Genomic DNA, 17,596 nt, shown 5'->3' on the forward strand with positions numbered 1-17,596 from the left:
TAATAGTTATCATAATTAATCAAGGTCCTGAAAATGATAGGATAGACACTCATACAAACAAGTTCAGTGTTGTTATCACGAAAGACAGATTTTGTGGAAGAGGATATGAAGTCTAAAAATTCATGAAAGAAACCATTTTCTGCTCAAGTATTTCTTGTTGGACCAAAATTTAATAAATGAGGCATTGCGGTGACGATAGATGTCGAGTATGTGGACATGTTGATCTTAACATTTGGTCTTTACAATCTTCGACGAGGTTTGGCGATAAATTGCTTGAAGCGACTACGAGAGAGCAAATCTCCTTGACGACGAGTTCCTTCCTAGCAGGACTAATAGTTACTGATGATTCAGCCATTGCAGCATAACTACTCGGAATTTATTTGGCCTCAGAAATCCCCAAGATACAATAAAAAATAAATAAAAATAAAAAAAAAAAACCGTCTAGCATATCTTCTGCGCAAACAAATATCCTCCAACTTTTTTTTCATTTGTTAACTTTCTTCTTCTGTATTTTCCTTCTTTACAGTTTTTTTTTTTTTTTTTGGTCTGAAAATTATAAAATAAAATAAAAAATGATAAAGCTAGGATTGAAATGTAAGGTATTCTTATATATAATTACTATCTTCAAATGAGTTCATTGTGAAATTTCCCAGACATAAACGTAGTCTGAGACAACAAAGGAGTTATCGATCCTTAATTCCTTATGTTAACGCTGTTTCAAATACTCTCAAGTTTTCAAGTCACTATTTTGTTATGAAAATCTAGGACCATCAATGTATCCGCACGAATCCTGTCAATGGTCTATGCATACTCAAAATTCTGGTTTTTGTTCCAATTATTGGGAGGCTGGACCCTAGTGTAGGACACGTTGTCATCGGACTAGTTGACAAGAAGTTTGTTATAAAATAAAATAAAAATCACCATCATCATCGTTATTACATCTGTAAATAACTAGAAACAAACTTTTTGACACCAAATGAAAACTCAAAACATTATTCCATGACAAGTTCGAGTAACTCGACTCAAGTGGTTATGCATAAAATTCACATGCCAATGGCTTTGTAGTAACAAGGCCATATAAGTCTTGACTGAGAATTTAAAATAAAATAAAAAAAACATAAAAAAAAACATAAAAAAGAAACCCAGATAGATCACATTCTACCATCACTTTCCAGTGTCATCGCATCTGCAACTATTATTAACATAACATCCCATTTTCCATAAAACCACCAAAAAAACATTCCCATGTGATATCAAACCACCAAACCAAGGATGCTCACAACCCAGCTTCCGAAACTTCTCTCTGAGTCGCTCTGCTGTAACGACAGTATTGGGCTCCACCAGATGGACAGGCAGAAGAAATTCGAAAAAGCTAACACTGATTTCCAGAGTTAAGTAGAAGAAGAGTACACCATATCTTTTTTATTTTTAAATTCCACCACATTGTTGGAGACAAGTGACATGAGCCCCAAAACCAACTGTTGACGTTTTTACTATTACCACGATTCTACCAACCCAAAGTTACCAGACAATGCATTAGTACTTTCTCAGGAGCTTTGGATCGAAATCCGAATCCGATTCATGCTTCTCATTCTTCGAGCAGGAAACCTCAGCGCATCTGAACTAAATAAAGACGGGTCTCAGAACATAAGCCTACTTTAGCATTAGATTTTTCAGGAAAAATAATTGGACACTGGCACTCCCTACCTATGAGAAGAAATAACAATAACTACAACACAGCTTCATAAATAGTCTCGTTAATCTGGCACGTGGACAACAAGTAATAAAAAACAGAAGCAAATATATAGTAAAATAGCCAAGTATAGTTGACAATGGCACTGGAATAAAATAGGTAACTAGAAGCATGCTTTTTTCATGTTACCATCCAAGCACCAACTAAATAATATGGTTGAGAGTGTCTAAGTACACGGTAAATTTTGTTTCTAAGTCATAGCAGACAGGCAGGCATTAGGTAGGTAATATATTCATAAAGCCAAGCAGGACCAGAACCACTAGAATGTCTAACCACTGGAAGCATAGAATAAGTTGAGAGAATTTACTTAATGGGATTGATTTACTTCATAGGTAAAATATAATATCCAAAAATAATTAATTTTGTACTTAAATTTCTTTTGTACTTGGATAGAGTTTTCTAAACTCACTGAACTTTTTTCTCACACATACAAAAATTCTCTCAAAATTATGCGCAGGTCAAATGACAAATTGATAAGGTCGTACATCGTCACTTAAAAGCTTATCAGATTTTTCAAACATTTGCCACAGCAAGACAAACAGATATTAATAATTAAAATAGCAAAAAAAATTATGGAAGTGCCAAAAATGACAACCAGCAAATGCACAAAAAGAGTAGTTACCTGTGTTCTAGCAGGTTCCAGCAAAAAGCCAAGCCACAAACTCCACAAAATTTAACATTGACACGCTTCAAAGTTGGAGTTTATAGGATGCAGTATTTACCAGCACAGTTCTCGGGACCCTAACACCAACCAACTATACTCGTAAGGATTATGATGTTTCGAAATCCTTAAACAAATAAGAGAGAGCAAAACGTACCACTTGATACTCTTTTAATGGCATCACACATAATAACGACCGGTCCGACCAGACTGTCCGTGATATTGCTCGGGAAGTGGATTCATGTGCGGATTACCATTCATGACTTGTTGCTGTTGCTGTTGTTGTTGCAATTGCTGTTGCTGCAGCATATGTTGTTCATGCTGTAACTTGAGACTATCAAACCTCATTGCATAACCCTTTTCCATTTCTGATTGGGGTGGAACTGCAGGAACTTGTTTTAAATGAAAGGGAAAGTTTACTGTTCCAGTCACGCCATTGCTATTAGTCACAGCATGAGGGTTTAAGTGTGCCGGGTAACCAGTTGAGCTTTGGATCACCGAACCCTTATTCCACGGTGGAACATGATATCCATCCAGCCAGCTATAATCATCCGCTATTGGAGTCTCACTCGGGGTATCAAACCCGGTTTCATTTACTTGCTTGCCAGGGGCACGGTTAAAACCAGGCGGAGGGCCAATGTGACGACTTGGTCGACTCACTGGAGCTCTTCGTGCAACTACCGGCAAAGCTGACATCCTGGCCGAGTTGGTGTTGGAGACTGCACCAGAAGCTGAAATGACATCAAGTGTGGCTGCACTGTAGATTTCCTGAGGTTTTGTATAACTGTATTGCATTCCACTCGTGGGGACATCCAGAGTCTGTCGTGCTGTCATAGGGTTGCTTCCTTGCACAACTTCTGATATTACACCATGACCGTTATCTGTAAACCTCAGACCTTGAAAGCTATCAGAAAGAGCTTCTTCTGTCGGCCACCTCGAAACATGGGGTTGAACTGGTTGAAAATATTGGGGTAATGCATTGCTGACAGATACAGGCAAGGGACGGCTGCCAAAAGCTGTTTGTGGTCCATCGTTTAGAATTCCCGAAGTAGCATTATTATTAAATATCACATTCGTCGGATTACTAAACGTCACATCCATCGGATTACTATACGTCACATCCATCGCAGATGTGTTCTGGATAGGTTTCAGCCCCTCGTAGGTTGCCCAATTCGAGCCAAGAACATCCGGATGCTTCTCAGAAACTATTGGCTTAAAGACAATAACTTCGTCGTCGTCATCATCCTCTTCTTCAAGAACCTGCTGGCTTGACTGCACGACTCTAAATGTTGGTTCATCGGCAACTTGAGTTTCTAGCACCATGTTTATGCCTATTGTATCACTCAAAACTGGAGGCAGGGAACCAATAACAAATTTACTTCCTCTAGGATCAAAACATATGCCCTTTTTATCAACCTTGACCACACTGGCTAAGACCTTGCCTGCTGCCAGGATCCTTTCACTTCGAACAATTCTTTCCTTTTTACCATCACTAGCAAATGTGTGCTTCCTTGAAAAGTCTAGAAAGGTTTGAGCCGGAACAAGAGGCACAAATCCTCTTAGTTCAAAGTCTTCCCACAATGCGAGTCGGTTTTCGGTATTCCCTTCTTCGTAGCTGGTCATGTTATTAAAACATGTCTCATCTTCATCATAACCTAAGGACACTGTCCCTTCAGACAAGAGTTTGTTCAAGAAAGCCACAAAGGTGCTCCAGAACCCAGATCTAACAACAGCCTCGCCCTCATCTGCAGCACTTCCAGCCGATACATCTGGACTACATGCCAACCATTCAGTAAAAATTAGCATGCCCGGCAGCAGAAAACTTGAAGAAGGACCCTTCAGCTCCGCACATCTTTCAAAAATGTGGCTCATCAACTTGAAAACTGCAGTGTATGCATTCTTGAGTAGAGCCTTCCTCTGTAGAATATCTGCATATGTACCTTCAGATTCTCTGTTCACATTGTGAACTGTGAATATAAGAATGGATACAATCCTGACAATTATAAGACCGCTTTCTGCCGCATCTGCACCAAAAGTTAGCTCCTCTTCTGGCCCAGATAACAACTTAGACAAGCCACTACTAACCAGCGCCAGAACTTCTGGAAATATTTCCATGCTACAAAAGAGAAGAAGAAAAAAAAAAAAAAAAAAAAAAAAAAAAAAGACATCATTTCCATGTTTAAATATGCATTTACAATACAAACATACACCTGTTTAAAAGGTGGAGGAAATGGATCAAGAGGGCAAATCACCTTGTGCGGGTAAATAGAATTCCATTTAAACGGATAAATCGAATGTAAAACTCTTTGTGTTTATCTTGAACGATGGATCCTCCTTCGTTTACTGGCTCAGTATGGATATCCCTAGAAACATTTTTTGCTTCTCCCTTCCCCCTTGTTTTCGCAGTTGATTTGGTACGAGACTCCTTAACTCCGGTAGCTTCGCCGGGCAATTGAGAGTAAGCATTACGATTCTGAAAACAAAGAAGAAGATTTTATGCATATAGAATTCCATGGAACTCAACATCACAGTGTAGTTGTTGTTTCAAGCTAGTTGCATGAATGTAACACTCAAAATATATACCAATATGGGCAGGATATATTATAATAATCGTAAGAGGTGAATAGCTTATATCATCCTATTAAATTTCTTGGATATTACGCACTTCGAAGATGAATAAATTACTTATACGGAAAAAAAAATCCAAGCCAGAGTTCTAGTTTACTATTTCCATACCACTAATCCTACTCTAGACACTTCTAAGAAACAAGCTGTTCAGACCTGTCAGCATATAATATACAAAACTAAAAGGCAAGAGATAAGGAAAACAGCTGTCAATGGTATACAGGCAATAATTTTTAAATATATGTTTGCGGAGGTCACCTACATATAAGTTTTTAACTGCTGGATTTCTAATGAAAGTGATAATTTATAAGATCCAGAAAACAAAATAAAATAAAAAAAATGACAATTCGTTGATAAGAAACAACACCTTTTCAAATGCAACCACCAAGTTCTCTCTTGCAGTTAAGAAGGGACTATCCACAGCTAGACTGCGAAAATACCGATATACAGCCACCAATTCATCCCCCGAATAAGAAGCCAATATAGCAAGCTGAAAATACTTTAGATCAGTCACTTGAAATGCAAGAAGAAAAACGTACTTAATTAAACAAAAAAAAACGTAGTAAACAACCTGATGGTGAGGATTCCCACTTGATGGCAACAGAGAAGCAGCTTGAAAGTAGTAACTTGAAGCTGCAGTGAACTCATGACCCTTGGAGTCACTGTCGCCATACAAACCCTTGTAGCGTCCAAGGTCACCCAAGTATATCAAACATCGATGACATGATATCAATCCTTTCTTTACTTCAAAAGATCTATTTCCATCTTTCTCCATCATGTTTTGGGTCTCTGAGTTCTCTGAGAAATAACCCAATGGAAGCCCATACTTCGCTCTGATTTTCACTATCAAATCATGGTAAAACCCGCTTGCTTCCGAAAGAAAGGTTTTGAACTGCAATCGTATTTTTGTCAGCCGGTCAGGCCGTGGAGGACCTTTAGCACCCTGTGGTTGGTTTGAACCAGAAGAGAGGGCAGTATTTAAATGTGCTCTTAGCTCTTCAATCCTCCTATAATGCAACTGCCATAGCGCAAACTCAATGTTGTGTTGTTCAGAAAAAGCATGATCCTCGAGAATTATTGCTTCATAATTTTCTCGCATCTGCTGCCATGCATTGGGATCCGAAGGAACTCGGGCCTGGGCAGACCTGCGACGCCTATTCTCTAAATCAAGAACCTGCGAGGAGAAAGAGAAACACATGAATATGACAAAAAAAAAACCAAAGTAAATTCAAAATTTCTGTTAAGAAACAAGTGTTACCTTGTCAAGAAGCTGTTGGGCACGCTCCTTAGAAGGAGCAGACATTTTATCTACTTGCACTATCATCACCCATCAAATCTCTCTGACCAACTTCACTGCCAAAAATAATAATTATATTCAGTATATGTACAATACACAAATACTTGATGGTATAGATAACTGCTAAATCTACTGGATAAAACACAAAAAATGTAACTGAAGGTCTAAAGAAAAAACCCCCCAAATTATTCTGCGGAAAGTCAAATTCATTTTTATCACATATTCTAAATTGTTTAGACAAGCCTGTGATAAATTTTAGAAAGGTCTAATTGCACTGAAGGTGTGACTTGTGCTAAACAGAAAAATTAGAAGAAAAAATACAATACGTGGTTTGTGTTATTGCTTTATAGTGGCAGATTTTTTTTTTAAGTAACAGTATATTATAAAATAGAAGGGTAATGTACAAAAGAGGTGAGAAACTTTAAATCAAATAAGGTCACCCATACAAAGATGGAGAGAAAACAAAATACAATTTGCTTCCGAAAACTACTTTCTGGTGACAAGAACTCTGAAGCAAGAAGAAACAGAAAACCCATAAATGTCTAAGCGGATAAAAAGCTTTCCTTGCAAAATAAGAAAAAAGTAACACATGTTATTATTTCCATTATTTTTTTTAAAATTAACTGTGGTGTCCGGGTTAGACCCGACTAAAATCCACGAGGCCCTGTCATTATAGACCGAGAGACTACCCCAGTGGCCCCAATTGTTGCGTCCAATGGATTGAACCATTGGGGTTTGTTTTTATTTCTACTATGAAACAGAACTTTTAACCATTGAAGTCCCGCAGTGCACAAAACTTAGATTGTGTAGGTCACTATCCATTCACAATGTCACTCAATTCGCAAGAAAGATTGCCATCTACGTTGAATCCCAGCCCAGTAAACACATATGGAAATCGCTTTAATTATGCCTTTATAATTATCATTCTGCTTATGAACAAGCAACATCCAATTGGCTGCCAAATAATGCGTTATTTCCTTTTTCTTGGATGTCGACTCTTGAATTCATATCAAGCACGTATCAAAACTTCATTCAAATGTCAAATGAGAACACTCAAGTACATATATCCCACGAGAGAAAGATTGTACAAAGGAAATTCCAGATAAGAAAAACACAGAAATCAACAGGATCGTATCAACTAGAAACCCATAAGATCATCAAGAACACAGAAACTTTTAGCCCAATTAATTTTCAACTTCATACATAGCCAATACCATAAACTATGCCACTAATTTTCCTTGGACTTTATAGTTCTACGAAAGATATTCATTAAAATTCAAGGGAAAAGAAGGTCAACAGAAACAACAAAAATCCATATATCGTTCAAACGTAAGAAAACTAAATCATAGACGCAAGACATAAAGTTACACAATTATAAAAAATAAAAATAAAAACATAAAGTTAAACAAACAACATAGAACTCAAACATTAAGAAAAGAGCTGAGCATATTCGAAGAGATACGATATATAATATACAACAGATGGATCGAGATCGATACGAAACCTCAACCGGATCAAAAACCCCAAATATTCCAAAGAAAATGACACGCAAAATCAAAACCCAAACCGTGGAATTAGAGACGTGAAATTCCGATGAAACCAAGACTTACCAGTTCGCAAACCAGATCCACGGAGAAGCTAGCAGAATCAGATCATCGGATAGCCAGATTAAAGAGAAAGCCCTTTGGCTAGGGTTAGGAATTAGGTTTGGAAGCTGAGAGAGAAGAGAGATTTTCTAGGGTACGGTTTTCTTATTTCTTTCTTTCCTTCTATCTGAACGCTTTTTGTGGTTTCCTCGACCCAAAAATCTTTTGTAGCGTTTCTTTTTTTCGGTCCGAGTTCCGAAAGTCTTAACAATATGAGGTATTAATTGTATTTTATTTGTTCGATTAAAAAACAATTGTATTTTCTTTGCTTGTTTCCCACCTTTTAAAACAAAATTAAAAAATATATATATATTATAATAGCTCCGTTTAACATTGTTGTGCCTTTTAAAAAAAGTGATTTTAAATTCTATTATAAAAAAAATTATGTTTTTAAAAGCAGGTGTTTGGTAAATTGTTGTAAAATAGATTTAACTGTTGTTAGTAGAAGCAAAATTAGTGTTTGGTAAAATTAATATTAATATTTGTAATTAATAATTATTTATATAAAATATAATTAATATTAAGATATTCTTAGGTATATAAAAAAAATATTGAAATAGGTGTCTATAGATAGATTATAAAAAAATAAATTATAAATTTTGGTGACATCAAAAAAATTATTTGATAAAAGTATACAAAGAAAATTAGAATTAAAATATAATGTAAGAGAATAAAAGAGTCAAGAGAAATAAATTATAAGGCAAAAAAAAAAAAACAACTTTAGAATGTAACTTTTAGCTTTTAAGTTAAAAGATTGAAAGTCAATTTTGAACTTTTTTAAAAAGTGAGTTTACCAAACACTTAATCACGATTTAATTTTTAAGAAAAATTAAAAACATATTTAATAAGTTATGCTAAACAGAATCATCATTTGCTCAATTTGTTCATTACATAAAATAATTATATTTTATATTATTTGCTCCATTTGTTCATTTACATAAAATAATTTGTAAAGCATTAATGGGCCCGTTTTTTTTTTTTATCAAAACTAGTTTCATGGGCACGGCATGTGTTATTTATTTACTTAATTACGTTTTTATGTTCTTGAATATCTTTCATTTGAAATTGACTTAACTTTTTATATTTTGAATTAAAAATTTATGTTTTTTATATCTATCTGTGTAATTAGTAATGCAAACGTTGATGTTTCTTGATATTGTAATTTGTAAGTATATAGCTGATATATTGATATAGAAAACTCTTTTGAACCATCACAAATTGCCAATCTCATTATCACCATATAAAAACCACATTTAGCCTTATATCACCTTCTGATCTAATTAGTTCTGCACACAGTTCTTATTTGGGGAATTGACACAAATAATATCATCTCAATGTCACTTACCATATTTAGTCCAAAACCAAAAAATTGACAAAAGTAATACCAAAGCTTAGTGAGAGAAATAAATGTTAACCCAACTACCCCCAACTCAAAGCTGTCAATTGGGCCGGGCCACCCGCGGGCCACCCGGCCCGGCCCTTATTTTAATTGGTTTTGGGTCGGTCCAGCCCGGATTAAAGAAGGGTCGGGCCGGTCCGGTTTTTAAATTGGTCCTGGTTTGGGCCTTCGTTTTAAGCCCAAAATCCGAGCCCGGCCCGAAGCCCTTGAAAAGCACAGAACCGGCACGGCCCAGGCACAGAACCGGCACGGCCCAAGCACGGCCCAGGCACGGCCCAAGCACGGCCCAGGCACAAGCCCGTTTGAGGCCCAATTTTTTTTTAATCTCTAAATATATGTATTATACATATAATATTATCTATAACACTTGTACTTGCTTAACATTAAGTACTTTTTTAAATATTCTAGCTCCTAGTGTTTAATTCTCTAAATCGTTCATTTTCTATGTAATATTCTCTATATAAACTCAAGAGATTTATTTGATACTGTTGTACATCTTAATTTCTCAAGAACTACGAGTGGGATCCGGCTTATTACTTCCATGGATTTTTTGAAGTATTTTGCAAATGCACATAAGTATTATCAGGTGTATACTATCCAACTACTCATCTTGCATTACAGGAATTATTTAATATTTCAAACGCTTTTGCTACTTATAGACAATACGATCTATTAAGATAATTATTTTACCTATGAACAAAAATTTACAAATTATTGAGAAGGAGTACCTTTTTATATGTCATTGCAACTTCATTAGTTCCTAGATGTCAATTATTAGTTGGTACTGATGGTTAAATAAAAGATATTGTCAAAAATTTGATTCATAATTCGAGACATCATTCGTCGTCGTCATCTTCTCAAACATCATTTTCTAAGCTTGTGAAATATTTGGAAACTGAATTTTACACAGAGAATCCAGACGAATTTGATATTCTAGAATGGTGGAATAACAAACAAGGGCGTTATCCAACATTGTCTTTAATTGCCCAAGACATTCTTGTCACTCCGGTATCAAGTGTTGCGTCAAAGCAAGTATTTAGTGCAAGTAACCGTGTTCTCGACGACAGAAGATCAACAATGAGTCCGGATATTCTAGAAGACCTAATGTGTTTTAAAGGATTTGGAGGATGCAAGAAGGCGATAACAAAACAGAGATGAAGACTCGATTGCGACGTACTTTACAATATTAGAGGATGAAGTTTCTGCTTCTTTAAGCAGTCACATATAATCAATCACAATCTCAAAATAGGCCTTTAAGCAGTCAAAACAATTAAAAAAAACAAAGAGCCCAAAACATGACCGTTAAAAAAGCCCAAAACAGCTCAAACATGCCAAAAATAAACCTCAAACAAGGCCCAAGACCATGCTCGAACCAAGCCCAGGACCAAGCCCAGACCCGGCCCAGGACCAGGCCCAGACCCGGCCCAGGACCAAGCCCGGCCCGTGACCCAGAGGGCCTTGTGCCTGGGCCCGGGCTGGTCCTGATGGTTCTCTACTTTGGGTTGGGCCGACCCGGGCCCCTTTATTATTGGGCCGGGTTGGGCCAAGGCCCGGGCCTACTAAGGGCCTCATTTTTTTGGGCTGGGCCGGCCCGGCCCAATTGACAGCTTCCAACTCTATTCTCAACCCAACTTCTCACTCTAACAAACTGAGACCCATTTGTTTTCCTTCTTTTTCCTCACGCCCAACAAAACTGAGATGATATTTTTTGTTTTCCTTCTTCTTCCTTTGAAACCCATTTGAAACCCAACGTTTTTCTTTTTCTTCCTCGCCGGAATCTGCACACGTTGTCGCCGGAATCTCTTCTTCTTCCTCTAAAACCCATTTGAAACCCAACTCTCAATGTAATAATGATAAACTTATCTAAAACCCAAGCTTGAAGTTTGTTTTCTGAAAATCAAAAGTGGTTGTTCAATATTAAAGATCCAAGCTCATCTTCGTTCAAATCAAAGATCCAAAAATTTTCAAACAAATTTTGGTAAGTTCTTCCTATCTTTAACATACAAGAACATGTTTAATTGTTTTGATTCATGTTGAAATAGGTTCCATTGTGTTTGAGTGTGATTTGTTTATCAAAATGGTGTTTTTTCTTGAATTCCAGATTTTTCCAAGGTGTCACGAAGTGAATCAGATCGTGACACTAGTGTCACGAAGTGGATCCAGTTCGTGACACTTCTCGATTTTTTCAGGGTGTCACGAAGTGAATCCAGTTCGTGACACTAGTGTCACGAAGTGAATCCAGTTCGTGACACTTCCCGATTTTTCCAGGGTGTCACGAACTGGATTCACTTCGTAACACTAGTATCACGATCTGATTCAGTGTCACGAACTGGATGTTTTTCCATGTTAATAACTGTTTTTTAATACTCATATCTAATACGAGTGAACGTATACAGCTATGGCGGAATTATGTTTATATGCTAAGCATAGCGGAAAGTGGGTAAAACCGGGCGTATATCAAGAGGGTGGTACTCTTACGCTTTTACTTCCTACCAATTTGAATTACCAAAGTTTGAAGCAAACATTGTATGCTAGGTTGAACGTGACCCCTGCAATGCATTCAATCAACGTCGAACATGAAGCTGACGGGCTCGTACCGCCAACCATAGACGATAACAAAAGTTTGCGATGTTATTTGTACTTAAGGAAGAACGAACCGAACCGGACGAAGTTGAATCTTGTACTTGATATTAGTCCGGAGGCATTTCAGGATAAAAAAAAGCGGATGAAGCGTCTTCTCCACGGGTTGGATCCACTCCAACACCAAACACAAGCGAGAGTGGATTCGCTTGCAATCGAAGCAGGATCATTCCAAACATGCCGAGTCCTATATCCGAGTCACGTGAATGAGACGTACCAAGTCCGGAGGCTTTCGACAATGATACTGTTGGGTTGGATGACATCAATACTGTTAGCCAGGAAACACCCTAACCCAGAAGGTCTCCACCACCAGTTATTTTGTCGATAGAGGCTCCACCACAGACTCAACACCAGGAAGAGCCTCTTCTTTCACCATAGCCGCCAACTCGATCACAAAGAAAAGAGAAGTTATCGAGCCAAGAGAATGGGGGGTGTTCGGTTACGGCTCCCGAATCAGATACATGTGTCGAGAGTAACGATATTGAGGTGTTGGACATTTTATCTCTGTTAAGTGTAAAAAAAAAAGGATATGCAAACAAAGCGGCATTGTTGAAGCATTTGCGGATGGATGCAATCAATAATCATTATCGGTTCAAAACGAAGAACTCATTTCCGCTCAAACTTCATGTCATTTGTGCGGGTAAAAATTGTGATTGGGCGGTCCAGGCAATGAAGCTAAAGAACACGGATTGTTTTGAAATTAGAAGGTAAAATTGTAGGAATTGATCTAGGGTTTAAGAAAAAGTTTAACGCTTCGCAAAGCGGCGAAATTTTAAAATTTTCTTTTCAAGTAAAAACAGTTTTTACTAACCTAGACAAAGAGCAAGTACATATAAATAAAAACTATTATGAGCTTAGAAGTTTACTAACCTTTCTTGAAGCTTGAACTTTGAGAAGCTTTTGGAAAGTTGCAACGCTCGTCTCTTCGCAGCACGTCTCTCTTTCTTTCCTCGGTGACTCGAGCAACCACGAAAGTTTCTATCACTGAATCACTCGAAATAAAAGGAATCAGTGAGTGGGCACTTTTAAACACTACGACTTAAGAACGAGTCTTGAAGTCGCAGAGCTAAACTCTAGGTCAAATGAGGATCTAGGTGCCAAAACAATAAAACGAAATTGACTAGAGAGAGAGAGGAGAGGGGCGGCCACAAGTTCTAGAGAGAGAGGCTCTCAATCTCTAACTTATGTGGAATGAGAAAACAATGAGAATGAGGGCCCTATTTATAGGAGAAGGGTTAGCCTTAGAAATGGGAGTTTCCTCTTTTTTCCAAGCATTCATGAGCTATCTCTTATTGCCCATTATCTCCATATGCGCCCAACATTTACTTTCCCATTAGGGATTTGTTTCCTAATTTGTTTCCTCTTCTTTGCTTGTCTTGGCCGCCCATATAGTTTCCCACATTGGGAAATTTGTTTCCTCTTTTTCTTTTGGCAAGTATCATGATACATTTATGCACAAAATATTCTCTCTTTCTTTGGGTATTATGGGCGCCCAACATGTCTCTAGAAGGAGCTTCTAGAAGCTTCTTCATTTGTTCATGACAACATGAAAAATGCCCATTAAGAATTTTCAATAAAATTCATATGAAATGAAATTAATCCACAAGGCCCAATTAATCATATTATGGCCGAGTGTTACTTGTCATCAAATGACCATGTCAAAAAAATTTATTAACATTCATTTCATCCTATGTCTCAAAAGACAAAAATACCATTTTGACAATTTTCGTTCTTGTTTTGACTTAGCTTCCAGTTTAACTATTCCTAATCGATGTGATTCGTAACAGTGACCTCATGGATCCAAATGAACAAAGCTTGAGCTAAAATACTTGGACTCAAAAGTTCACAAACCTTTTCCAAGTTTAGCTTAATGTCAACTGACTCCACTAAAGAGTTGACACTGAAAATCTCTCGGTTCAAATGAATTTATTTTCTACTCAGGAATTCAACCTAATTGTAATGAGCGGATCCACAGAATATTATCAGTGTTTACCCTTCATGAATATCATCAGCTAGTCGGGATTTACAAAATTACCATTTTACCCTTCTAGGTGTTATTTCCTCAACTCCTTTGTCGCTTGTGAATAAGTTAGAAACAATGCATTGACGAGGAGCTAACAAGTCACATTGTTTCATCCAAAAGAGTCAAGACTCAATTTGGACACTGGCCAGTTCATTTATTCACACTCCAAGGAACAAAGCATGAGGTGATATACATTGCATTTCAGCAATCTTGTACATGAATTCCATATCTATGAGAACTGTACAAAGTTACTCATGACATTCTCACAACTTAGTACTTCACCAATAGGCCTTGTTCGAAATCACATAGTGAGTCCGAACTCTGACTTTCTCAAATGAGAATACTAAGGTTTGAAATGACATGTCTCATTTCAGGTTTAAGGTAAGCACGATGCAATTCATACGTAGTGACTTCGAGACATAAGAGGTTAAATGGTTTGTTCTTATCTTGTCTCTAGAAGTGCACTGGTCAATTCAGTACCTTCGGAAGATACCTAGAAGAACTATAGAGTCTCCAACTCTCAATGCCTCATAACCAGACATCATAGATTCTTCTAACAATCATACTGAGGTCAATAGTCCTTTGACCCTTAGATTGCGAATATATCGTTTTAAACAAACTACGAAGAGTTTGTTCATGCAAATCTACATTTGTCTCTTCGTAAGTTGTTTAGTTTGTTTATGGACTAAAGACTAAGGTTTTATCATAAAGCTTCAAACAAGGAAGATTGAATGAACGTTTCAACCTTTTATTAATGAATAAGCAATTACAAGCAAGAGTCTTCATGAGACTTTATTACATCAAATGTAGAATATAAAGATTACAACTCTTCTTGTGGGCACCATTGACAACAAAAATTTCACGACCTAAAAACTGATTTTATTTGAAATTTCCTTTCTCTTCATAGATGAATCAGTCCGTGACAGATCTATCACGAAGTGAATCCAGTCCTGACACGAGTGGATGCACTTCGTGACAGATATGTCACGAAATGGATGCACTTTTATTTTTAAAATGTTTTTGATCGTGTATATGTGTTTATGGTTCAAGATATGATCCAAAGCACACTTTTTCTGTGGAGGACACACAAAAAGGGCAACCGCAAGCTACTGCAGAGTTGGTTGGAGAGAGGGTGAAACACAAATTTATTGATCCAACTGTACATAGTTGTACCCCAAAGGAGATTCAGAGAGCTGGGTCCCCGACCGAAGAGAGAGAGAGTGAAGAGGATGGGTTCCGCATTTTTTCACCGAGAAAGAAAGAGAAAGAGAGTGTTATGTTATGCTCGCGGAAAAAACACAAAACAACGAAAACCAAACACAGACGAAGATCAAACCAGATCTTCACGAAATAACTTGCGCAGGAAGCAACCTTCCTCTGAGAGCGCCAATAACAGAAATAAAAAAAGAAAGAGACAAAGACACACGAATTTATCCTGGTTCGGATTCAAAACGAATCCTAATCCAGTCGGAGCTCGAGAGAGTCCCCTTTTTGTCGGTCCACTATTTGCAAAAAAAGTATACAGATGAACACACTCAAACCCCCAGAAGAACCTTCGTCTTCACGCTAGCTTGAAAAACCTTGCGATCTCGCTGAGTACTCTCAAAATCTTCTGTGATCTCTCACCCTCACTTGATCGCTCAATCTTTCTCTCGATTTCTCTCAGTACAGACTAAACAGTTTGTTATCAAAATGAATGAATAACTGAATACCAAAACCGGGTTTATATAACCACCCAAGTAATTGGTTTACATCAGATAAGCTCTAACAAACTCCAACCACTCTCATGCCACGTGGAAGATGACGAGGCATCCAGAATCCACAAATCTCCACCTTGCTGAGACATCTTCATGTAGCTTGTTTCTTCTCATCCTGAACTTCATGCACTAGTGGATCAACATATTCTTTTACTCTCGAGCTCCATTTGCTGAACTTCATTTCTTGATCAGCCTCAACAAGTTCAAGGCTTCCTCAAACTTGTTTGCTGGTACTACCTTCGTGAACACATCTGCTGGATTCACTTCTGTAGCTATCTTCTTTACTTCAACTAGCTTGTCACTGATAACATCTTTTATGAAATGGAGCCTCACATCAATGTGCTTTGTCCGTTCATGAAAGACGCTGTTCTTTGATAGATGTATTGCACTTTGTGAGTCACAATACACTGCCACATCATCATCTGACAAGCCTAGTTCCCTGGTGAACCCCTTGAGCCATAGAGCCTCTTTTATAGCTTCAGTAAGAGCTATATATTCTGCTTCAGTGGTGGATAGAGCAACAACATGCTGAAGGTTTGTCTTCCAGCTGACTGTGTTTCCTCCAATGGTGAACACATAGCCTGTAAGAGATCTCCTTTTATCCAAGTCACCTGCATAGTCAGCATCACAAAAACCCATCACAGAGTAATTTTGTTCTTTATTAGCTTTGTAGACAAGTTTGAGTTTCAGACTTCCCTTTAGGTACTTGATTAAGCATTTTGCGGCTTGCCAGTGAGCTCTTGATGGCTTACTCATGAATCTGCTTATAAGACTCACTCCATATGCTATATCTGGTCTAGTACAGATCATGGCATACATACAACTACCCACACAGCTTGAGTATGGGACATTCTTCATGAATTTCATCTCAGAGTCCTCTTCATGCTTTTGGACAGACTTAAGCTTGAAGTGAGCTCCAATGGGGACTCTTGAGGTCTTGGACTCTTGTTGACCAAACAAATCTACAACCTTTCTTAGATAGTCTTCTTGAGATAGAGTTAAGGTCATGTTCACTCTATCTCTTGATATGTCCATTCCAAGAATTCTTGATGCAGGATCTAAGTCCTTCATTTCAAATTCTCTCTTTAGCTGAGCCTTCATCTTTTGAATCTCTGTCTTGTCTTTACAAGCCACTAACATGTCATCTACATATATCAGTAGATACATAAAAGAGCCATTCTTCAGTCCGGTTTGGTAAACACAGCTGTCATAACTGCTCCTTTTGAATCCTTGTTTGAGCATGAACTCATCAAACCTCAGGTACCACTGTCTAGGCGATTCCTTTAAACCATACAGAGATTTCTTGAGGAGGCACACCTTTCCTGTTGCTTCCTCTTCAAAACCTTCTGGTTGCTGCATATAGATCTCATCTTCAAGGTTCCCATGTAAGAAAGCTGTTTTGACATCAAGCTGCTCCAGCTCAAGATCAAACATGGCAGCAGCACTTAGGATTACCCTTATAGAGGTATGCTTGACCACTGGAGAGAACACTTCATGGTAGTCAACTCCTTCTATCTGAGAATAACCCTTGGCCACCAATCTAGCTTTGAATCTAGGCTTCTCAATATCAGGGATGCCTTGTGTATGTTTGAACACCCATTTGCAGCCTACTACACGCTTAGTTTCAGGACGCTTCACCAGAATCCAGGTGTTGTTTTTCTTGAGAGATTCAATCTCTTCATACATGGCTTGGTGCCATAACTTCCAATGTTCACTCTTCTGTGCCTCCTTGTAATGTCTTGGTTCATCTTCTATCAGCTCTGAGGTATTTAATGCAAAGGCTATGAAGTCAGCC

The 17,596-nt window shown here is 37.7% G+C and overlaps 1 protein-coding gene across 3 annotated transcripts; it reads right to left on the reverse strand.

Moving 5' to 3' along the window:
- Window positions 1-948: 948 nt before the first annotated feature.
- Window positions 949-8,163, reverse strand: SMG7 (Telomerase activating protein Est1). 3 transcript variants are annotated; one of them, XM_089630226.1, is made up of 8 exons: window positions 7,947-8,163; window positions 6,298-6,387; window positions 5,611-6,213; window positions 5,407-5,529; window positions 4,667-4,887; window positions 2,572-4,530; window positions 2,376-2,494; window positions 949-1,618 (listed from the first exon to the last, which is right to left on the reverse strand). In XM_089630226.1, exons 2-6 carry the CDS (start codon window positions 6,361-6,363, stop codon window positions 2,595-2,597), a joined length of 2,949 nt encoding a protein of 982 aa, XP_089486352.1. In that variant the 5' UTR covers window positions 6,364-6,387; window positions 7,947-8,163; the 3' UTR covers window positions 949-1,618; window positions 2,376-2,494; window positions 2,572-2,594. The 3 variants fall into 3 exon arrangements, with proteins under 3 accessions (XP_089486352.1, XP_089486350.1, XP_089486351.1); XM_089630224.1 differs by having other exon boundaries at window positions 6,298-6,392; XM_089630225.1 differs by having other exon boundaries at window positions 949-1,623; window positions 6,298-6,392.
- Between the last annotated feature and the right edge of the window lie 9,433 nt (window positions 8,164-17,596).

Source organism: Urtica dioica, chromosome 11 (genome assembly GCF_054948205.1).
Source record: "Urtica dioica subsp. dioica isolate 48M chromosome 11, U.dioica_male_clone48M_v1_H2, whole genome shotgun sequence".
Taxonomy (NCBI): Eukaryota; Viridiplantae; Streptophyta; class Magnoliopsida; order Rosales; family Urticaceae; genus Urtica; species Urtica dioica.

Coding starts and splice junctions, on each gene's coding strand:
- SMG7 (XM_089630226.1), bottom strand. CDS start 6,363: ATGATAGTGCAAGTAGATAAAATGTCTGCTCCTTCTAAGGAGCGTGCC. Junction 4,888..5,406: donor TGGTGGTTGCATTTGAAAAG/GTGTTGTTTCTT, acceptor CTTTGTTTTCAG/AATCGTAATGCTTACTCTCA. Junction 4,531..4,666: donor ATTCTATTTACCCGCACAAG/GTGATTTGCCCT, acceptor TCTCTTTTGTAG/CATGGAAATATTTCCAGAAG.